Source organism: Catharus ustulatus, chromosome 2 (assembly GCF_009819885.2).
Source record: "Catharus ustulatus isolate bCatUst1 chromosome 2, bCatUst1.pri.v2, whole genome shotgun sequence".
NCBI lineage: Eukaryota > Metazoa > Chordata > Aves > Passeriformes > Turdidae > Catharus > Catharus ustulatus.
In genome coordinates, this window is record NC_046222.1 from 16,312,351 (window position 1) to 16,334,405 (window position 22,055).

A 22,055-nucleotide genomic window follows, 5' to 3' on the forward strand; every position below is an offset into this window, starting at 1 on the left:
ATTAACTTGTTTAGCAACCTGCCCGCTTCGGCCGTGCAGCTGGGGTGGGCGCGGGGGGGGCACCTCCAGCACCCACCGGGGGCCCGGGGGCTCGGGCGGGGGAGCGGAGGCTGAGATGACCAGCCGGGGCCAGTGGGGGCTGTTCCCAGGAAACAGAGTCCGGGAGGGAGCAGGACCCTTTGTGGCTTGAAGCGTGGGGCAGAATGCAGGATGGGCATGGGGCAGGGCATAGGGCAGGACAGATGGCAGGACATGGGCCAAGAGACGGGGCAAAACGTGGGGCAGATCGGATATGAGAAAAAACACAGGGCAAGACACAGGGTAGGATGCTCGGCAGGAAATGGGGAAGGACACAGGTTAGGACAGGAGATGGGACAAGAAAATGGGGAAAAGGTGGGACAGGATGCAGGGATGAATACAGGGAAGGATATGGGGCAGGACAGGTTCGAACCGATCTCACAGGACCCAACCAGAGTCCGTTCTTCCCCTGCCCCCCCAGTCCCCTGGGAGACCCAAAGTCCTTCACTGGGCACAATTAGACTTTTAAATCCTCTTTAGTGAAAGTGTTTGTCTTGAAAATGTCCCAAATCCCGCCAAATCCTCCCCAAATCCTCCCGCATCCCCCCTCCCCACGTCCCCCTCTGGTGCCGCTGAAAGGGGCGAAAGCCTTTGCCTTGGTCCCCGCAGGGGGGTGGGGGGATGGGGTGCTTTGAAATTCATCCGGGCTGAAAACTGGGGAGGGGGATTGCAAAGGCCAGAGCCCCCCGAGGAGAGAGGGGTGGGACTGAGCACCCCTCCAAAGCCAGCGTCCCCCCTGTACCCGGGGACGGTGGAGGGCACCAGGGATGGGGTGTGGTGGCGTTGCTGCCCTCCTGTCCCTGGGATGCTCAGCCCCAGAGGCACGGCATGGCACGGCACGGCATGGTGACAGGGAGGGAGATGGGGATCAGGATGGACACGCACATGGGATGGAATGGGATAGGATGGGGGACACGGAAAGGACCGGGATGGGATGGGGACAGGCACAGAGACAGGGACAGAACCGGGATGAGATGGCGATGGGGACAGGTATGAGACAGAAGGATGGGGACACGGGGGGGAAGGTCTGAGTGCTGGTCCCAGAGCGGGCCCGCCGAGTGCTGCTCCGGGGGTGCCCAGGGGCCGCTCCCCATCCCCCGCCCCGAAGTGGCGGCTGCTGGAGCCGGCCCGAGGTGGGGGGTGCGTGCGCCCACGAAGGGTTAAGGGGGGCGGGGGGCTGAGGGGAGGGGGGTGTCGGCTCCGCCCGCTCCCGCCGTCCCCGGGAGATATTGTCATGCAAAAGCCCCCGGCGAGCGCAGCCTTTGTCCGCGCTCCCCCCGCCGGTATATTAACGGGCCGGGGCGGCGGCGGCGGGGGCGGGCGGGGGCCCGGCGGGCAGGAGGCGGCGGGGACGGGCGGGCGGCAGCCGGGGCCGCACCGGGCTCGCCATGGACTACTCCTACCTCAACTCCTACGAGTCCTGCGTGGCCGCCATGGAGGCGAGCTACGAGTTCAGCCCCTGCAGCCAGGCGGGCTCCTTCCAGTACAGTCCCATGCGGGGGGGCTTCGGGCCCGCGCCCGCCTGCGCCCCCCTCGCCTCCGCCAGCTGCGCCCTGGGTGCCCTCCGCGACCACCAGCCCTCGCCCTACTCGGCAGGTAAGGGAGAGGGACCCCCGACCCGCCGGGAGCCACCAGGGACACCCCCCGAGCAGCCCCTGGACGGGCGTGAGGAAGCGGCCGCGCCGTCGGGGCTGGCAGGGATCGGAGCTGGCGGGGGACCGGGGCCGCCGGGGCTCGGGACGGGCGGCTGCCGGTGATGTTAGGACTCGGTGCCATCGGTGGCCGGAGCCGTCGGTCTCCTGTACCGTCTGTGCTCGATGCCGTCGGTGCCCGATACTGTCGGTTCCCGGATCCGCAGCTGCCCTGTACTGTCAGGATTCGATGCCGACGGTGCCCATGACTGCCAGTTCCCGGTAGTGCCGGTGCCCGATCCCACCAATTCCCGGAACCGTTGTTGTCCAGTACCGTCAGTGCTCGGTGCTGTCGGCACTCGATACCATCGGTTCCCGGTGCCAGCAGTGCCCGTTATTGCCAGTTCCTGGTGCCACTGGCGCCCGGCACTGTCAGGATTAGTAGCCATCGGTTCCAGGTACTGTTGGTGATCGGTATCATCGGTTCCCGGTGACCCCAGTGCCCAACACCGTTAGTGCTCGATGCCGCCGTTTCCGGGAACCTCTGTTCCCGGTGCCGCCAGTGCTCGTTCCTGCAAATTCCCGATAGTGTCGGTTCTCGGTACCGTCAGTGCACGCTACCGCTAGTGCCCGGTGCTGCCCGTTCCCGTTGCCGCCGGTGCTCGGCATTGTCAGGCTCGATGCCGTCGGTAACGGCTGCTGTCGCTCCTCGGTGCCGTCAGTTCCCCGTGACATCGATTCCCGGTGCTACCGATTCCTGGCACTGTCGGTGCTCGGTCCCGCCGGTTCCCGGTACTGCCGGTGCCCAAAGCCCAGGCTGGCCCTGCCTGGTCGGTCCCTACCACCCCCCATCCCGGCTCTCCCCGCTCGCCGCCGCCGGTGGGGACGAACAAGCACGGTGGGGAGCCAAGCACGGCCGCGGATCCCCGGGGATCCCTGGAGCTGTGGCGGCCCCAGAACGGGTCTGGGGAAGGTCCTCGCCACCGGAGCCCCGCTCCCCGCTCCGCATTCGTTGCCAGCGCGGAGGCACTGCCTGTGTTTGCGCCGACAACGAAGGAGCTGCCGCTCGGTACCGGCCGCCCCATCCGCACCGGCACCGCATTGCCCCCCAGCCCCGCTCCTGCCCGGAGGCCCCGCGTCCCGCCGAACGAACGAACGGGGCCGGGGGTGCAGCGGGGACAGCGATCCAGCCCTGCCCTCGTCCTTCCCATCCTGCCCGGTTCATCCTGCCCGGTTCATTCTGCCCAGTCCGCACCTTCTCAGTCCATCCCAGCCCAGTTCGTCCTTCCTGGTTCATCTATCCTTTAATTCCTTGCCCCTTTATGTATTCCCCGTCTATTCCTTCCTAGGCGATCCCAGCCTAATCCTTTCCTGCCTCGTTCTTCCCTTCCCGGTTCACCCCTACCCAGTTCATCCTTCCCGGTCCATTTGTCCCTGGCCAGTGTCCCCTGCCTGATCCATCCCTGCCTGATCCATCCCCGCGCGATCCATCCCTGCCTAGTGTCTCATGCCTGCTGCATTCCTTCTCGGTGCATCCCTTCCTGGTCCATTCCCTGCCTGATGCCCCCTGCCTAGGTGTCCCCCAGTGTCCCTCCTGCTGCACCAGCCGTACTGACTCCCCGTTTCCCTCCCAGTTCCCTACAAATTCTTCTCGGACCCGTCGGGGATCAACGAGAAGCGGAAGCAGCGGCGGATCCGGACAACATTCACCAGCTCGCAGCTGAAGGAGCTGGAGAGGGTCTTTGCCGAGACCCACTACCCCGACATCTACACCCGCGAGGAGCTGGCCCTCAAGATCGACCTCACCGAGGCCCGGGTGCAGGTCAGCTCCGGGGAGGGCGGAGGGGGCTGGGGATGGGGGTGGAAAGCTCTAATCCCACCGGAGCAGGGACCCTGACCGTGGGACGCTGCTGCTCTGCTCCCTGGTTGGGAGGGGCGGCAGGAAGGGACTTGGCCTTGGCACTGCTGCAGTCAGTGACACGTTGTTGTCACAGCCGTGCTGTGCCGGGAGCGCGGGGGGACAGCCTGGCACTGGTTCATGCCACAGCACCGGAATCAATGATTTAGTCCAGTCCCAAACACCTTGAGGTTGGTGAGGGTCCAAGAAGGACAGAGTGGCCCTTTGTGGGTGCAGATGTTCGCTGTGTCGGTGCAGATTTCTCCTGGGGGATGCAGACCCCCCGTGTGGGTGCAGATCCTCCTTCGTGAGTGCCGACACCCTGTGTCAATGCAGAACCCTTTTTGTGGGATCTTTCTGTGTGGGGTCCCCGCTTTGTGGCTGCAGACACCCCCTTTGTCAGAACATCTGTCCCCATATGAATGCAGGGACCCGCAGGAGTGGGGGTCCTGTTCCTGTCCCTCCGGGGGATGGTGTTGGCACCATGGGGAGCTGGGGGGTGCAGGCTGTGGGGCGGGCTCTGACTGCAGCTGTGGGTGCAGTGTGACCATGTCCCCTCCCCATTTCCCTCCCCTGCCAACACCGGAGCACACGCCCTGGCGTCACCTCACAAATCCACAGTATTGTGGATGCGCGGATCCCGCTGGTGTTGTGGGAGACATTTTCCCCGAGGGAATGGAGGGCTATGAGATCCACCCCGGAGCCGGCAGGGCTGCCTGCACCCCCGGGCTCCCCGACACCCCAGGAACCGTGGCAAGGGGTGCTCCCGTGCCCTCCATCCCCTCCAGGTGTGGTTCCAGAACCGGCGAGCCAAATTCCGCAAGCAGGAGCGTGCGGCCAATGCCAAGGGTGCCAGTGGCACCGGCAGTGCCGGGAAGAAGTCGGAGCCGCGCTCCTCGTCGGAAGACGACGAATCCAAGGAATCCAACTGCAGCCCGACCCCAGACAGCACGGCGTCCCTGCCCGCCGCTGCCATCGGCAGCCCCGGCGGCAGCCTGAGCCCCAGCCCCGGCGCGGGGGCACCCCTGGGACCCGGCCATGCTCCCCAGCCCCTCAAGGCACCCCTCTGGGCAGGGGTGGGCGGCGGCAGCGGTGCCCCCAACACGGCCGAGCTGCTCAAGGCCTGGCAGCCCACCGAGGCTGTGCCGGGACCCTTCTCCGGCGTCCTCTCCTCCTTCCATCGGAAACCAAACGGCATCAAGACAAACCTCTTCTGATCGCCGAGCCACCGGATCCGGCTGCCCCCCAAACCCCCCTCGGCCCCCGCCCTGCACCCTCCACCCACCGCCCCCACCGCGGACCCGGCCACGCTGCTTCAGCAAACGGGGAGAGGGAGCAGGGGCCGCCCCCCGCCCCCTCCCGGACCCTGCGCTGACGGGACGGACCCGGCGTGGGGGCAGCTCCCCCCGACACCCGGGGGTGCTGCGGGACCGTGGGGTGCCAGGCGGGGGACACCAGCCCCGTGCTCAGCCCCTTTCGGCTCCGGGGGCACTGCAGGGTTGGGGGCAGATGCGGGGCTCCCCACAGCGCTGCCCCAGGAGACGCCCCCCTCACTGGTCTGTGCCGCTGGGCTGGGGGCGAGCAAGCACTTTATGGGGGGGGTGTTCTGGGCCCCACGGGGGGCAGTGCCGGGGACTCCGCTATGGAGATGCCCCTTGCTGTGGGGAGGGGCTGATTTCCCCCAGATCCTGCCTGCTGATAAGGATTCCGCCGCAGCAGCACCCTGGCAGGAAGAAGACACACACCCCCCACCCCTGAATATTTCGGGGAGGAAACGCAGGGCTGGGGGGTTCAGCATTCATCTGCCTTGCTGCAGGCATTGCCAATGGGGACAGGGCACCAGAGCTGCTGGGGGTGAGGTGGGATGGAACCCCCTGGAGCAGCCAGTGGGATGCCTGGGAGCAGCCAGGACCCCCTGGAGCTGGCACGAGTGCAGCCGGGACTCCCCACACCCCGCCGTGACCGCCCAAAGAGTTCCCGAAGCGGGGGTGGTGCCCCCACTGCACCGGTGCTGCTGTGCTGGGGGCTTCATGGCATGGTGAGGATGCTGGCAGCCCATCCCTGTGTCCCTGTTCCCCCTGTGTTCCCCAAGGCCCCCCTCCCCCCGAGGTGGATTCCCTACTTTTCTTTCATTTTTTTTTTTTTAACCATTCTGTAATTTATTACCCATGTTTGCAAATGCCACTAATCCAAATTAAACTTAATTTATTGACGCTGCTGCTGGCCCCCGGCCTTGCTGCACCTCGCCCCCCCTTGCAGCAGGGGGTTGGGGGTGATGCATAATCCCCACCCCTGAACCTTCTGAACCCCACCAGAACCCTTCAGGTGATGCCACAGACCCCCAGCACCTTAGGGATTATTTTGATTTAAAGACCCCGAGAAGCTGCAGGAAGCTGAGGGGGCACCCCAGGGGAAGCCCCCTCAAGTGGGGTGAGGAGAGGGGTGCCCCACACAGCCCCCCGGCCTCTAGGGGCCCTTTGGGAGGTGATGATGAAGAAGGTCTCAGGGCATTGGGATGGTGACAAGGAGCATGCCAGGCTATTGGGAGAGTGGTCTGAGGTACCCAAGATGGGCAAGAAAGGGAGAAGGGACCTGGTCCCCACCTTGCTGGGACCAGTACAGCCAGCTTTTAGAGGTCACAGGTTATGCTGGGACCCAGTTCTTCCCCCTGGTTCCCCACCTTGCCCCCCTCCCCAGGCCCTTCCCTGGCTTGCCACACTGAGAGCTCCACCACATGAACATGACAAAAATCACTCCAGGTTTACCAAACACCTCCAAACACAGGAGCTGGGAGTTTAGTGGGGGGAAGTTCACACCAAACCCCCCAGTAACAGAGGGGGGGTGTTGGGGGATGCCAGGGGTGCCTGGCCCATCCTTCATCTCAGCCGGAGTGGGGGGTTGGGAGGTCTGGGGGCGGCATCACCCCCATCCCCCCTGGGGACAGGGAGAGCCTGGAGGGGGCATCCCAGTGGGGAAGGCACAGTGGGAGGACCCCTGTCCTGGGGATCCCCATCCTGGGGACCCTCCTGGAAGGACACTTGGCAAGGCTGGGGGCTGAGCACCCACAAGGAGACCTGGCTGCCAGCCCCACTGTCCCCAAGGGCAACACAAATCCTCGGGGAGGGGGGACAGACCCAGCAAGTACCTGAGGGGCAAACTGGGTGGGAGTGGGAGTGGGGGGGATGCCCCGGAGGCACTGGTGGTGTGGGGTGGGCTCTGGGGGAAGGCACTGGTCTGGCTCTGCTGTGACAGCATTCCCAGGCTGGGAAAGGGACTCCCAGAGTGGGGATGGGGACCCCCATGGTGGGGACAGGAACCCTGGGGGTGGGGACGGAATCCCCAGTATGGGGAAGATAGGACCCCTGGGGACAGAACCTCTGGGTGGGACGGACCCCCAGGGTGGGGTGGGACCCCTGGGGATGGGGGCAGCACCCCCAGGGTGGGGACAACACCCTCAGGGTGGGGACAGGGACCACCATGGTGCGAAAACAATCCCCAGGAATGGGGGACAGGCACCCCTAGGGAAGGGACAAGGACCCCTACGGTGGGGATGAGATCCCCAGGAATGGTGACATGGACTCCTCTGGTGGATACAGGGACACCTGGGGTGGAGATGGAACCCCTGGAGATAGGGACAGGGACCCCCAGGGGTGGGGACAGCACATCCAGGGCAGGGATGGGGATCATCAGGGTGGGGTAGAACCCCTTGTGTGCAGATATGATGTCCAGGGTGGGGACAGGATCCTCTGGAATTGGAACAGGGACTTACAGCAAGGGGATGGGACCCCCAGGGATGGTGACAGGCACCCCCTGGGTGGGGATAGTGATCTTCCAGGGTGGGAATGGGACATCCAAGTTGGGACAGGGACTCTTAGGGGAACAGGTGCCCTGGGGTGGAGACAGGAACCCTTACAGTGGGGATGGGACCTTCAGGGTGGGGACAAGATCCTTAGAGTTGGGGATGCTGACCCTGAGCTGTGTCTAGTGTTGTCTATGGGGGCTGGCTAAGCCATCCCATCCCATCCCATCATGAAGGCACTTGGGTTGAGACACGACTTTGCTCAGAGCCTCCTCCTTCTAGCTGTGAGGGGTCATGGGGGGAGCCAGGATCCCAAGGGTTACCCCCAGACACCTCTTCCTCCATCCCTTCTTCCAATAAATAAAAAATAACTTAAATGTGAGGGTACCCCGTAGAGATCCTCACGTGAAATTATCTGACCAGAACCCACCATCCCCATCCCCCCACTCCCCCTTCCCACCCCATTACCCTGCATCCAGGGTGGGGGGTGGGCTGTCATGGGGCTCCCACTTGCTGCTGCTGGTGGTGGGATGAATGGATGCAGGATGTAGGACAGTGGGATGAAGGATCCTCAGCTGCAGGATCCACGGCTGCAGGATCTGGGATGCACATCCATAAGACCCAGGATATGTGGCCACAGGATGCTGGCCTGCAGACACATGGCCACAGGATCCGGGAGATCTGGGATGCTCAGCTGCAGGATGCAAGGCCACAGGGTCCGGGATATGTGGCAGCAGGATGTAGAATGCACAGCCATGGGATCCAGGATGTGCATCTGTGGGATGCAGGACACACAACTGCAAGGTCTGAGACGCAGGGCTGCAGGATCTGGGATGCTGGGCCATGGGATGCACGGGATGCTGGATGTGCGGTGGCAGCTACTTGCGCAGCTGGAGACTCTCCAGAAGGATGCGCTTGTGGCCAGGGTCCAACACCCCAGCCTCCTCCAGATCCTCCTCTGTGATGTCACTGGGAATGAGGCACAAATATGGATCTCTCTGCCCCCAAGGGGCACCCCAGACTCGCGTGGGGTCCCCACCTGGGGGCGGTAGAGCCCCCACTCAGGTTGCTGGGTACCCACCCAGGCTCCATCCTGCCCCTGCTGTGGGGTTTTGTGACCCTCAGTGGGCAGTGGGGAACCCCCAGGGACAGTGGGGACCATCAAATGCAGCATCCCCACAGACCTCCCCAGAACCCAGGCATCACTATGATCCCCTGAGGAAGACATGGCCAGGCTGGTGGTGGGAATGGGTAGGGGTCCCTCCCCACCATTCTGGGGGGCTGCTCACCTGAGGAACTCCAGGTCATCCCAGCCATTGCGCACCAGCCCCTCCTCGTACCGCTCCAGCCCCAGTGCCCGCAGCCACTCGCCCACGCCGGGCACGGCGCCCGCACCACGGCCCAGCGCCTGCACCCAACAGCCTCAGCACCAAGGGGCACCCCAAAGGGAGCCCCAACTGAGGTGCTGATGACCCCTGCCCACCCTGTATCACTCACCTCCTCAGCCAGGTCCTCCTGGATGCTCTCCTGGATGGAGTGGGGAGGGAAGGCAAGGGGGCGGCCATAGTCGGGGTGCAGGCAGCGGGGAGGCAGCCCCCCCTTGGCCAGCAGTGGTGGTGGGGGGACCACCCTCCCCTTCCCACCCCCGTAGTCCACCTCACTCAGCGTCTTGGCCATCTGCAGCACCGAGCAGGAGCGGTCATCCAGCAGCCCTCCTGGCAGGCCCCCTGGAGGGGGCAGCCCCCCAACTGCAGGGAGCGCCCCGGTAACAGGCGTCCCACCAGCCCCCTCCATCCCAAATCCAGCCCTGGCGGCTGGGGGTGGCCGGGGGTGCAGCTTGGGCAGGGGAGCCTCTCCGAAGGCAGCAGGGTGGGATTTTGGGTCCTCACACCCGGTGGACACCGGCAGCTCCTTGGGGGTGCCAAAGAAGGTGCTTGGGGGGAGCTCCAGCTCCCGTGGCAGCGGCGGCGGGGGAAAATCCGGCGGTGGCAGGTTGAGGGTGCCGAGCTCCTCTTCCTCATCGCTCTCACCACCGCAGCATGCCGAGGGGCACTGGCAGCGCTCCGGCACTGCCAGCTGCACCTTGGCCTTGGGGGGCTTGCCAGGGTCCCCTGGCACCAGCAGCTGGTGGGGGACACCCTCCAGCACGTAGTACGCTGGGTTGTTGAAGCTGTTCTTCAGGGGACCCCCTGACAGCTCTGGCATTGCCTCTGCCTTGGACCTACAGGGACAGGGGTGAGTGTGGCAGCCCCAGAGCATTCCCCCTCCCCAGCCCTGCCCACACTCTCTCACCGGCTCGGGGCGGCCTCATCCCTGGGGGTGCTGCGGTGTGGGGCAGGGGGACGCGATGCTGCTGTGGTGCTGCTCTTCTCAGGCTCCTCCGGGAGCTTGGCCAGGATGGTGGTGGGGGGCTCAGCACTGGCGGGCTTCCTCCCCACAGACCTAGCAACAGGAGGAGTTGGGTGCCCCATGAGGCTTGAACCTCCTCAATGGGGTTCAGACCCCCAGGACAGGGCTGAGATCACCCAGGGCAAGGTTCAGACCCCGTAGGATGGGTCTCAGCAGCCCAGGTCAGGGCTCAGATCCCCAGGATGGGGCTCTACCCTCCAGGACAGGGTTCAGCCATCAAAACACAGCCAGAGCCACATTCTGAGGCTCAGAGCCCCATCCCTGCCTTGTGTGGCACAGAACTGGCATCAGGACTGTCCCCAGACACATCGCACACACCAACCCCGAGGGATACTCTGAGCAATACCTGTGCTCAGGTGAATCCCAGAGCCCCCCACCCCCAGCCCAGCCCAGCCCTGTCCCCCGTACTTGGCATTGTCCTGGGTGGCCCTGGCACCTAGCGGCACCTTCCCTTTGCTGGCTGTCGCCTCATCCTTATCGACGCTGATCCACTCTGTTGGGGAACAGGGGCTCAGTGGTGGAGTCCTGTCCCCACTGTCCCCCCTGGGGTGAGGGGTCCTCACCATAGAGCCTCTCGCGGGTGCCCAGGCGCTCCGTGGGCACCCGGACCTTCATGGAGCCGCGGATGTTGCCGGTCTCCTCACCACGGTGGGACAGGTAGGTGAGGAACTGCTGCGCTGTGCTGCCAATCATCGACTTCAGGGCAATGACACACTCCCCTGGGGGTGACAGTGGGGGAGGTTGGGGATCTGCACCCCACAGACCCCCCCGGTGCTGGTGTGGTGCTGGAGTGGACACTCACCATAGGACTCATAACCATCAAGGGATTTGACCGTGAGCAAGAGGTGCTGGTCCTGCAGGTACTCAATCTCGGAGAGGATGGGCTTCAGCTGCGGCCAAGGGAATGGGGTGCTGGCACTGAGTGGGGCTCTCCCCATCTGCAGCTTCCCCCAGCACCCATCATGTCAGCCCCCAGCCCCTCCTCACCGTGGGCAGCTGCCGGGATGACCACTGCACCTTGAGGAAGTTGATGTTGTCACTGCTCTGGCTGTCGTTCTCGAAGCTCTTCTTGAACTCTGTGAGGATAGCGGGACATGGAATCAATCCTTGAGCCTTCCAGGATGCCATGAGGTTCCTGGGACCCTTCTCAAGCCCTTTGGGACCCTCCATTGCCATTTCAGTCCTCACCTTCCAGGCAGGTAGAATAGAACTCGATGAAAAACTTGGTGCGACTGGAAGTCTTCACGATGGCCTCTATGCTCTCAAACTCGATGTATGCCTGCTCTGAGGACTTGGAGAGCCCTCCATGGAGAGGCGAGGCATTGGAACCTCTCTGGGACCTCTCCATTTAGAGGGAGAGGTTGGACCATAGAGGGGCAGGGGCATAGGCACCTTTTTTGGAAACGAACTGCGATGTCACTCCCACTTCGAAGGAGCCGAAGACAGGTGAGTGATCACTGGTGACAATGTCATCTGTGCACCCTGCAGCCATTGGGGATGGGGAAGAAGTCAGGATGGGGGCGGGGACTGTCCCCAGAACAGGGATGAGGGTGCAGGGGGTGGTCATACTGCTCACCATAAGCGTTGCAGTTGACGTGAGTCTCGGGGTAGGACTTCCAGAGGATGCGGTCGCACCAGGATGGCACATTGGTACGCACCTGGCAGGGGTGGGGAGCAGGTGGGGGTTCAGACTAGGGTGTCCTCCACTCCCCCAACTACCCCTGCCCCAGCACCTACCCCTGTGGGCTTCTGCTTGTGCCAGACATAGGTGTCCCGTGAGCCCCGCTCATAGCGGTAGGTTGGGGGGAAGGTGATCTCCTCCTCACCTGCAGGGACAGCAGTGGGTCAGGACAGTCCCAACAGCAGGGGCTGCAGCCCCAGACCCTCCTGGAGCCCCCCCAGTGCTCACCGAAGCGCAGGAACACCTTGTGCTTCTCCTTCTCCAGATTGAGCTGATCCACCTTCAGCAGTGGCTCCAGCTCCTTGCGGCTGATGTAGTTGAGGATCTCCTGCAGGGACAAAGGGGCTGGCACTGAGCTGGGAGGGGAACTCTGACACCCCCACCTGCCTTCCCACCCCCACCCACTCATTCCCCTGACCTGGATGTCCATGTCTAGGCGGTAATTGAGGTCCCCGAACCAGAAGAGGTGGGTGAAGCGAAGGGAGATGTCAAAGGAGCTCAGCTGCTTATCCCCCAGTGAGAGCAGGCGCAGGATGTCCAGGTAGTTCTGGTTCCTCCTGAAGTAGGGGACATGGGGACATGGTTTCACAGACATGAGGACAGGGGCAATAGCCCTGTCCTAGCCCAGCCCAGCCCAGGGTGGGGATGCTCACCGTGCTGTCTTCTCATTGCCAGAGGTGAGGTGGCAGTTGACAAAGCCAAAGGAGGTGCCATTGAACATGAAAGAGACACCCACAGCGCCCTTGTTCCCTGTGAGGAAATGGCGACATGGGATGGGATCAGGCAACCTCTGATTCTACCTTGGGGATGGACACCCAGCCAGCCCCAGGTCCCAGTGATGGGGCACAGTCCCCACCTGGCCAGCATGGGCACATGCAGCCTGGCACACGCTGAGAGCCCTCCTCCTGCAACAACACCCCCTCCATAGTCCCCCTCGTGCAAAGCACACTCATCCAGGGCCTCCTCATGCAACACAAACATTCCCAGAACCTTCCCTGTGCACAAAGCCCTCCTCTGGAAACACCTGTGCTCTGGGACCCTTCTTTGTGCATCACCAAGACCCCTCCATGTGCAACACACACCCTGGGACCCCTCCCATGAAATGCCCACATACCAAGACTCATCATGCAAGGTACACATGCTGAGACTCCTCCTCATGCAACACATGCAACAACAGAACCCCCCATAGCACAGATACCCCAGGACTCCCCCCAGAGCAGTGCACACCCCCTGTGTCCCTCTGTGCCCTGCTGTGCCCCTACCCAGGGTGTTGGCGATCCCTGTCTTGACGCTGGAGGTGCTGACGTGGCTGATGCGGTTCTCGTGCTCTGGCTTCACCAGCACCACCACCTTGATGTTCCACAGGGACTGCATGGCCACCTGTGGGTGCCCGCACCCTCAGCCCCCTGCCAGCAGGCACTGGGGCCCCCTGGGGCCACGGGGGCCCCTCTGTGTCCACAGGGGATGCTCATTACTGCTTCACCCCACCCTCTCCCACCAAGGGCTGCTCCCCAGGGAATCCCACCACCATCAATCAGTATCCACAGCCACCCAGCACCAGGAGACCAACCCAAAATACCTGGAGTCAGTAGACCTAGAGCATCCACAGCCACCCAGCACCATGAGAGCACCCCAGAAGAGCCAGTGTCACAGAGCCAGAGCACAGCCACTCCCTGGGACACTGAGCATCACACACCTCCACCACCCACCACTGCCTGCACCCCACAACCCCCAGGGTCCCCTGGACTCCTTGGTTCTTACCGGGCGGTACTCAACCTCTGTGAAGTCCTTGAGGACAGTGCGCAGGAAGTCCACCCACTCCTTGTCTCCCAGAGAATTCTCCTGGGTGCCGAAGACGTAGATGTCATGTGGTATGGCCATCGTCACCTCATCCAGGGTCTTGCCCAACCCCTTGGAGGTGATCCAAGAAGTGATGTTCTTGGGGGGAGGAACACTGCCTGCAAAGGGGACAGCACAGTTAGGGGGGACCCCAGGGCCTTGACACCCCACGATGGGCTGCCTCCAGCCCACTCACCCATGTTCCAGGTGCCAATGAAGACGGAGATCATGTCAGGCTCATCCTGGTGAGAATGCTTGTTCTTCATCAGCTGTAGGAGCTGGCAGAAGGCCTCACGCTTCTGCAGGAGGGGGCAGTGAGGGGGGTTAGAGGGGCTCCCCACAACCCTCTCCAGCCTCCCTGCTTTGGCTCAGCCAAACATGGCACCTTCTGGGCACAGGGGACTGCCCAGCTATCAGGCACTGGTACCCAGCACCTGTCCCCACCCCCACCAGGGCTCAGGAGTTAAATCTTGCCCTATCCCATCCATACAAGGGACCCCGTGTCCCCCACCTGCCCCCAGCTGAGCATTACCCACCCTGGCACTGACAAAAACAAAGTCTTTCCGTTGCGTTTTATCCTTTTCCTTCTCAAAAACGATGCCCAGCTTGTTCTGCACCCGCTGTGACTTGATCAGTTGCCGGACTGGAGAGGAGTGGCAAGAGCTGGGAGGGTGCTGAGTGCCAGCTGGGTGCTGGAACCCCACTCTCCCATCCATGCTTTGGGGTACCCCAAAGATGGGGACAACCCCAGCATGAGGAAATCCCTGAGCTTCCAGCCCACCACTGAGCCTCACAGGGATGCTCCCGAGCACAAAGGCAGTCCCACAGGTGCTGGGGCTCCCCAGATGCCTCCCCACTCACTCTTGTCATGGGTGAAGGTGTTCCAGTCCTCCTGGGAGTCCTTCTGCTTCTTCAGCACCACTAGTTTACCCCCCTCCACATCCACACTCAGTGTGTACTTCTGTGACTTCCCAATCTTGGTCAGGTCCCCCAGGGTGATATCCAGCTTCACCTGCCAGGGAACATCGGGATGAAGGATGACAAAGGGGACACCCCAGCACCAAATCTGGCATCTGGCCTCCCCCAGAGACACCTAGGGGGTCTGTGCCCTCAGGGTCACATTGGAGGTACTCAGTTGTTGCTGAAATTCCCTCAAAACTCTGAACCTGGGCAGGGCAGGGGGCAGGGAAGTGCTCACCTCGAAGGTCTGCACTGGGATGCTCTTGGCCTTGCGGGAGAGGGGTTGAGGAGGGGTGGCGGGGGTGGCCGAGCTCATCTCCTGCAGGGCCTTCAGTGCCTGCCAGAGCCCCAGCAGGGTCAGCTGAGAGCCCACCAGTCCCCCCAGCTCCACCAACCCCTCCAGTCCCACCAGTGTTCCAAGCCCCACCAAGTTTCACAGTCCACAAGGCCCCACCAGCCCCTTCAGCCCTACCAGTGCCAGCCCCACTCTTCCTCCCCAGTCCCACTGGTGCCTCAATCCCACATGCCCATCCCATCCCCCATCTCCACCAGCCCAGTAATCCCTGCCAGCTGCCCCAACCCCATCAGTGCCCTCAGCCCAGACCCCTCAGAACACCCCCATCAGGCCATCCACCCCTGCATCTTCAGCCTCACCTTCTTCTCGATGGAGGACAGGAAATCTTTCAGCACAGAGAGTTTCAGCACCAGGTTCTCCAGCTCCTGCTCTCCGCTCTGCCCTGCAGTCTAGAACCCCCAGCAGGACACCCCAGCACTGGGATGTGAACCCCAGACCCACCCCAGAGCATCCCCCAACCTCAAGAGCCCACTGGCAATCTGGGATGGTGGGTGCTTTTCCACAGCTTTCCCACCACCCATGGACGGTGCCATGGTGGGGTCTGTGGGTGCTCCCCATGGTGGGGGCTGCCACTGCTGTGTCCCCATATTCCCCTTACCTGCTGCAGGATCTTGGAGACCGTGGAGGAGCTCTGCTGGTCAAACACCTTGGAGAGGATCTCCAGCCCTGCCAGCACCTTGTCCACCTCACTGGAGAGGCAAGAGAAGCAGGCTCACCAGGTGGCACAGATGTCCCTCCATCTATCCCAGAGTCCAGCACTTACCTGTGCAGCCGTTTGCAGGAGGTGACGAGGGTCTTGTTGAGGTGGGGGAGGCTGTTGGCCCCTCCCTTCACTGCCTCCAGGTCCAGGGCGTAGCTGCCCTTCAGGTACTCATGGGAGATACTGCTGAGCCCATTGGTGCTGCAGAGAGAGCACCCAGGGGGTGAGAACTAGCAGGGAGGAGCAAGGGACAGACAGGGGACAGGCAGGAGACAGAGAGACCCTCACCTCTCCACTGGCCCCTCTGGCACAGATGGTCCCAGGCTAGTGGGGCTGAGCCCCACTGAGGTTCCAGAGAAACTGGTAGAGCCGGAGCGTGGTGGCAACGGCGGCTTCTCATCCTCTCCATCTGCAATGGGGCAATGAGGGGGCCAGTCACTGCCGCCCCAGGGGTCTCAGCACCCTATTCACCCACCCATGTCACCCTGCCATACCCGAGTAGTCCCTGTCCTCCACGGTCTCCTTCTCTTTCTCCCTCTCGACAGGGAAGAGCAGGGTGCAGACCAGCCCCTGGTTGGGCTGCAGGTACAGGGCAATCAGCTCGCTGAGCGTCTTGAAGCGCCGCACCTGCACCCCCTGTGACGTCTGCGGGGACATGGGGACACCGGGACCATCAGCACCTGCAGCCAGCATCACCTGACTCCCCCTAGGTGGAGACACCACCGAGCAGGGAACCCACCACCCAGGGATGCCACCATGCAGGGATCTCCCCAGACAGGAATGTCCCCAGGCAGGGATACCACCATGCAGGGACCCCGAGGCAGGGAAAACACCATGCAAGGATCCCCTCATGCAGAATTACCACCATGCAGGGATGTTCCCATTAAGGGATCCCCATGCAGGGATCTTCCCATGCAGAAATGCCACTGTGCAGGAACCCCTCCATGCAGGGAGCCCCATGGCGGATGGGGGGCTGACCCCCCAGCCCCACGGTGGGGAGCAGGGCCCATTGCAATGGGGCTGCAGGGCTGGTAGGTGAGCAGACAGGGTGCAGCCAGCAGCCGTCCCTCAGCCTCCTCCCTCCCAGGGGCAGCTTTTCCTGCCCGCCTGGCCAGCACAAAGAGGGTTCTGTTGCTCTAAAAATACCCGGTGCCACAGCCGGCCAAGACGGGCACAGCCAAGCCATCCGGCACAGCCGGGCACACACGTGGCACGGGGCCAGGGCTGAGCCCGGCACAGCCACCCAGCACAGCCAGCCAGGCAAGCTGACAGCACGAGGTCAGCACTGAGCACTGCTGAGCTGGAGACCCCCGGTGCCCACGAGCCAGAGGGTTTGCTATGCCCGCGCTGCCCACCTGCACAGCCAGGAAATCCTCCTCGTCCGGCAGGATGCGGTAGGTGTGCACGTGTTTCTGGAACCTGTGGCAGCAGGGAGGGCATCAGGGTGCTGGGGGTTGGGTGAAGTCCCCCCCTACCTGCCTGCACGGCCCCTGCCAGCCCCAAAGGGATGCCCAGTACTCATGCAGTCAGACCCCTACTTCACCAGCACCCACAGCGAGGAGCTCCAGTACCACTACACCCCATGGAATGCAAGGAGCTGACAGGGAAACCCATGGAAAACCCATGGGAAAATGCGTGAAGGATGGGTGCTGGGAGTCCCAGAGTGACTGCCCTGCTTGCTCCCACCCCATAGTCAACACCACTATGTCCTTGGCAGTGCTGCTGCCCCTGCTGCACTGCCTGTCTGTGCCAGAGGCACTGTCCCCAGCCCACAGCACAGGCAGGAGCTGGCAGGCGCAGGCAGGAGCTGGCAGCCAGGACACCAGGAAGCAATTTATTTTCCAGTGGAAGCTGACAGGAACCGGGGACGTGATCCCAGGGCAGCAGGTGACAGGCAGTGCTAAGAGATGAGGTGACAACATCAGTGGGTGCAAGGAGCAGGACTGGGACCCCTCCTCATGTCAGGGCTCCAGGAGACAGGGAGCCTCAGCACTGCCAGACCTCCCCACTCCAGGGCTGCCAGCAGGGACAATAACTCCTTGGCTGGCCTCTGGCCACAGAGGTCACCGTGAGCACTGAGGCTGCTGTCACCACACCAAGGCCACTCAGCTGCGGTGTCCCCTGCCCCGGTGGCAACTCGACACAGGACTGGAGGACTGGGACAAGGAGGCATCCATCCCCCCATGCTGTGCTGTGTCCCCGGACAGAGTGCCATGCCCCTACGTCCTGCCCCACGCTGTCAGGTCCCCTGGTGTCACCCTACAGTTCTGGTTACCCTGTCGCCTCCCCGCCCCCAGCACCAGGTCCCCTGGTATCACCACTCTCCCTGCAGGGCCAGGTACCTCATTTCTCCTGCCTCCCCTGCAGGTACGATCTATCCTAGCACCGCTGGGGACTTCTCAGATGTCTCAATGCCCAGTCAGGGGTCATTGGGAGGGTGGGGCCATGGAGAACCCTCGAAGGGGGGACTGAATGGGAATCCACTATGGGGGGGCTGTATGGAAAACCCTGCTGGGGTGGGTGAGGGGATCAGGGGTTCCCAGCTCGAAGGAGTCTGTGAGGGAATCCCAGCCGGTAGGATGGCGGGGGAGGGGCACAAAGAGACAGCCCCAAACAAATGTAACGTAAGGGGTCTCTGTAGGAAATCCTAATACACAACTGGGGTCTCCATAGCAGGAACACCAGTGGAGGTGTGATGGGGGGTGCAAGAGGAACCCCAGCACAGCACTAGTATGTGGAAATCCAGATCAGAGGGGTAAGGAGCAGGACCCTTGGGAGGAACCTCAGCTGTGGGGGACATCAAGGGGTTCTCCATGGCGGGGGGGCTGGAGGGACACCCAGCACAGGGGGTGGTACTGTGGAGGGGGACTGCAGGGCCCCCTGGCTGCCCAGTCCCGCACCGCTGTCGGCTGCTATTTTGGTGAGCAATGACGGGGGGCGGGTGGCCAGAGAGCTGCCGGCTTGGGTACAAAGAGCCTTTATGCAAGAGCAACGGGACTCCCCTGTCGGCTGTGACGCACAGCCAGCACCCTGGCCCAGCCCTGCCAGCACAGCAGGCACCCCATATCCCCACTGCTCAGTGATACACAGAGGGGGGTATCTACCACCCTGCTCCACCAAGAGCGAGATGTGGGCACCCTGGCAAGATGTGCCCACTGGCACCACCCTGGCACTGATCCCCATGAACTCCCATGAACTGGCAGTGAGCCAGGATGGAAGCTCCAAGTCCTCACACTCTTGTGGGACATCAAACCAGGACTGTCCCCATTGGCACTGCTCACCCAACCAGTGATGTCAGCACGCCCTGGGGTGCCACTGCCGTATGCCAGCACCGTGAGTCCCAGTGATGCCCCAGTATGCCACAAGTGTGACACCCTGGTGTGCCATGGCGAGGGCACAGTGATATGTCCCAGTGTGCCACATCCAGCCTGGTGAGTCCACAGCACACCAGTGGGAGGGTTAAAGGAAGCCGACACTGCCGGGATCCCGCTGCAGTTCCCTTTCCTCCTCCTGACCCTGCAGCTATTTTTAGGGCCCCAGCTATTGCTGGGGCCAATGGTCCCACAGCCCTGTCCACCCACTCAGTGGCAACAGGGGAGCTTGGTGAGATCACAGCACCAGGGACTCCCAATAGTCCTTGTTGGAGTGCAGCCTCCCAAACTGGCATCCCCATGATGGGCTTTGCCATGTTGCATGGTCACAATCCCACAGCCCAGCACATGGGCACCCATGGCCTCCTCACCAGGCAGTGAGACACATCAGAGACAGACAAACCTCACCCAGGCACCTGCACCACGATGCTGTCTGTAGCCCCCTGTCACCCACACAGGTGCCACAATGCCCCCCAGTCACATGGCACCATTAGGTGCCAGAACTGCGTGCTCTCCCAGTGCTGTGCCTAGTGCTGCTTGCCAGCCCAGCTTTGTGGTGGGGAGCCGGTGCCCAGAGCCGTGCTGTGCCTGCGTGGCTGGGAAACTGCATTTGCACTGTCCATGGGGAAGGACAAGCATTCTACCATGGAGGCTGCATGCCTGGCACCTGGACGTGGCACCAGCACACGGCAACCTCAGGCCAGGGCAGGCCAGCTCACAGTGCACTCCCAGTTCTCCCACAGGCTCTCAGGGCACAGAAAAGCTTTGAGTTCGAGTGTCCTCACCACCATCCCACAACCACATCAAGGTCCAGGTGCTGGCACAGGTAGCCAGCTTCAAACAGAGTCAGTGGCATGCCCTGGGAGCATCCCAGCACATAGAACATCACCAGCACAATGAGGTGCCAGAGGCTCCACATATGGTGGGGTGCTGGGGTGCACCACAGGGCAAAGGCATTTCAGGACCCCCAGGGCTGTCGACACTCACCTGTGACCTGGCACAAGCTGGGAGCCATGGATTTCCATGGCACAAATCAAGGTCACAGAGCTGCCCCCCCTCCCCAGGCTGGGGACTCTCAGACATGACGGCAGGAGCCAGTGCCATGTGTAGGCTCAGGGACCCCAAGAGTGTAGAGTAGGGATCAGGTCTCCATCTCATAGACCCCCATGGTACCAAGGGTGGGTACCACAGCTCTCCTTGGAGCTAGCCCAGTACCCCCCCAGTGCCCAGAGATCCCCAGCCCCGCCAGAGTCTGTTGGTGTCTGGTCTCCTGGGACACCCAGGCCAGAGCAGGTGCCATTCCCCTGGTGCCCAGTGTCCCAGAAGTGCCAGTGTCTGTCTGAACTCCCAGGTCTCCTCAAGTCCCCCTAGCACCCACTGATCAGAGCTGTCCTAGTCTCCCTGTACCCCAACAGTACTGGTGACCCCCATGTCTGCTGCAAACCCCCAGGTGAGTTTCCCTGTCTGCCTGTTGCCCTCTTGGTGTTGGAACTCCACAATGCTCCCTGCATGCTCCCCTGGATCCCTTCTGGTGATCTCCAATGCTTCCCCTTGTGCTCCTTGTTACCCTCACTGTTCTTCCCGGTCCTCAGTCAGTGCTTCCTCGGACACCCGCCCCAAGTTCCCGGTGTTCCCCTGAACCCCTGCAGTGATCCACCCCGTGACGCCCCAGTGTTCCCCCCGGTACCTCGCTGGTGCTCCCCCAAATCCTCCTGCTGCTCCTCCAGGACCCACCCTCGGCTCCCCCTCCGACCCTCTGTTCTCCTCGGACAATTCCCGAGGCCCTTCTGAACACTCCACTCCCACTCCCGAATCTCGCCCGGCACCCCCGCCCCGTTTCTCCCGGGACCCCCCCAAAGCTCCGGCGGAAACTCGCTGGTGCTCCCCCGAGCTCCGCCCGTGCTGCTCCCTCAGGGTCGCCCCCCGTCCTCCCCCGGACACCCTGCCCGTGCCTCCGCAGCTCCCCCGGCCCCGCGCCGGTCCCCTCCCGGTGCAGCCCCTCCAGTCACCCCCGATGGCCGCTCCCGGACCTCTCCCTGCGCCCCCCCGGTACCTGGTGGGTGTCCCGCCGGCACCCCCCCGCCCGTACCCCACTCACAGCAGGCAGAGCGCGTAGGCCCCCGCCACGCTCTCGCTGTCCCGCACCAGGAAGCTGCCGTCCCGCCCGGCCCGCGCCAGCTGCTCCTCGGCCGCCGCCCGGCTCAGGTCCCGGTGGTACCAGGGGGGCAGAGGCACCGGGGCCGCTCCTCCCGCGCCCCCCGCGCCCCCCGCACCCGCCATGGTCCGCCGCCGGGGCCGCGCCGCGGGGCCGCGCTCTGAGGGGGAGGGGGGAGCCGGGGGGCGGGCACCGGGGCGGGGAAAGGTGGGGACGGGGACATCCAGGGGACAGGCGGGGGCCTTGGGGGCACCGTGAGCCCCAGGGGGGCACCGATGAGGTACCCGGGGGCCCGCGGGGAGAGATCCGGGGGTGGCCACCGGGAGGGGCGGTGGCGGGAGGGGACCCGCGGGGGTCGAGGGTGGCACCGGAGGGGGATCCTTGGGGATCTCTCCGCGCAGGGGGGAAGCTTGGGGTGGCACCGGGGAGGTAACGGGGGAGCATTGGTGGGGTCGGGGGGGCGCACCGCGAGAGGCACCGGGGCAGATCCGGGCCGTCAGTGGGATGGTCAGGGGGACATCAGGGGGTCCGATCGAGGGGCAGCGGCAGCGAGGGGCGGAGAGCACGGAGTAGCGGGCAGGGGCAGTGGGGAGCACCGGGGAAGGAGCATCAGGGACGGGGGAAGCACTTGGGGAGACAGGGACACCAGGAGAGCACCGGGAGGTTGGGGGCGCCCAAGGGTGCACCGAAGGGAAGGGGGGGCACGGTGGTGTGAAGGCACCAGCAGTGTGAAGGCACCGAGGAGCGGGGCACTGGGGGAAGGGGGGCCGCGGTTGGGCAGGGCTGGGGCCAGGGTCGGACGAAGTGGGGAGGGCGACCCGGTTCCACCACCCAAACCAGTGACTTCTTCATGGGCCAGGGACCGGGACGGTGCCACCCCACAGCTGGGAATATGGAGCATGTGGGGAAAGGCACCCCTGGGGTGGGCTGCAGGCCAGCAGAACTCCCTTGACAGCTATGCTCCCACCTAAGGGTCCCCAGGATGTCCTCCTCTTTTCCCACATAATTTTCCCAGTCTTGGCCTGCACACCCCAGGATGCCAGTGACACCCAGAGCCATGTCAGGTGCTAGGACACATTCAGCGATGCCACCACCCTGGGGATGCCCTAGTGGCAGGCAGCCCTGTGCCTTCTGCTTTGGCTGGCACAGTGGTTTGGGGGAGGCAGTGTTGGGTAGCCAG

The 22,055-nt window shown here is 63.5% G+C and overlaps 2 protein-coding genes across 2 annotated transcripts; one reads left to right on the forward strand and one right to left on the reverse strand.

Annotated features, from left to right (window-relative positions):
• The first annotated feature begins 1,451 nt into the window (after positions 1 to 1,451).
• PHOX2A (paired like homeobox 2A) lies at positions 1,452 to 5,823 on the forward strand. The gene is made up of 3 exons (XM_033051180.1): positions 1,452 to 1,674; positions 3,344 to 3,531; positions 4,395 to 5,823. Exons 1-3 carry the CDS (start codon positions 1,467 to 1,469, stop codon positions 4,821 to 4,823), a joined length of 825 nt encoding a protein of 274 aa, XP_032907071.1. The 5' UTR covers positions 1,452 to 1,466; the 3' UTR covers positions 4,824 to 5,823.
• INPPL1 (inositol polyphosphate phosphatase like 1) lies at positions 5,795 to 21,000 on the reverse strand. Its single transcript, XM_042778976.1, is given in 28 exon segments — positions 5,795 to 8,374; positions 8,695 to 8,818; positions 8,821 to 9,626; positions 9,698 to 9,847; positions 10,223 to 10,307; positions 10,378 to 10,533; positions 10,617 to 10,704; positions 10,802 to 10,890; positions 11,003 to 11,116; positions 11,207 to 11,296; positions 11,391 to 11,472; positions 11,552 to 11,640; positions 11,724 to 11,823; positions 11,914 to 12,052; positions 12,149 to 12,245; positions 12,758 to 12,875; positions 13,257 to 13,453; positions 13,531 to 13,633; positions 13,871 to 13,977; positions 14,196 to 14,346; positions 14,533 to 14,631; positions 14,949 to 15,038; positions 15,248 to 15,338; positions 15,413 to 15,550; positions 15,638 to 15,758; positions 15,844 to 15,994; positions 16,705 to 16,768; positions 20,819 to 21,000. Coding segments are annotated over 28 exon segments (3,912 nt in total). The 3' UTR covers positions 5,795 to 8,283.
• Between the last annotated feature and the right edge of the window lie 1,055 nt (positions 21,001 to 22,055).

Excerpts from the sequence above, each read along its gene's own strand:
- PHOX2A (XM_033051180.1), top strand. The coding sequence starts at position 1,467 with ATGGACTACTCCTACCTCAACTCCTACGAGTCCTGCGTGGCCGCCATG. Across the intron at positions 1,675-3,343 it reads GCCCTCGCCCTACTCGGCAG|TTCCCTACAAATTCTTCTCG; the intron begins GTAAGGGAGAGG and ends TTTCCCTCCCAG. Across the intron at positions 3,532-4,394 it reads TCACCGAGGCCCGGGTGCAG|GTGTGGTTCCAGAACCGGCG; the intron begins GTCAGCTCCGGG and ends CATCCCCTCCAG.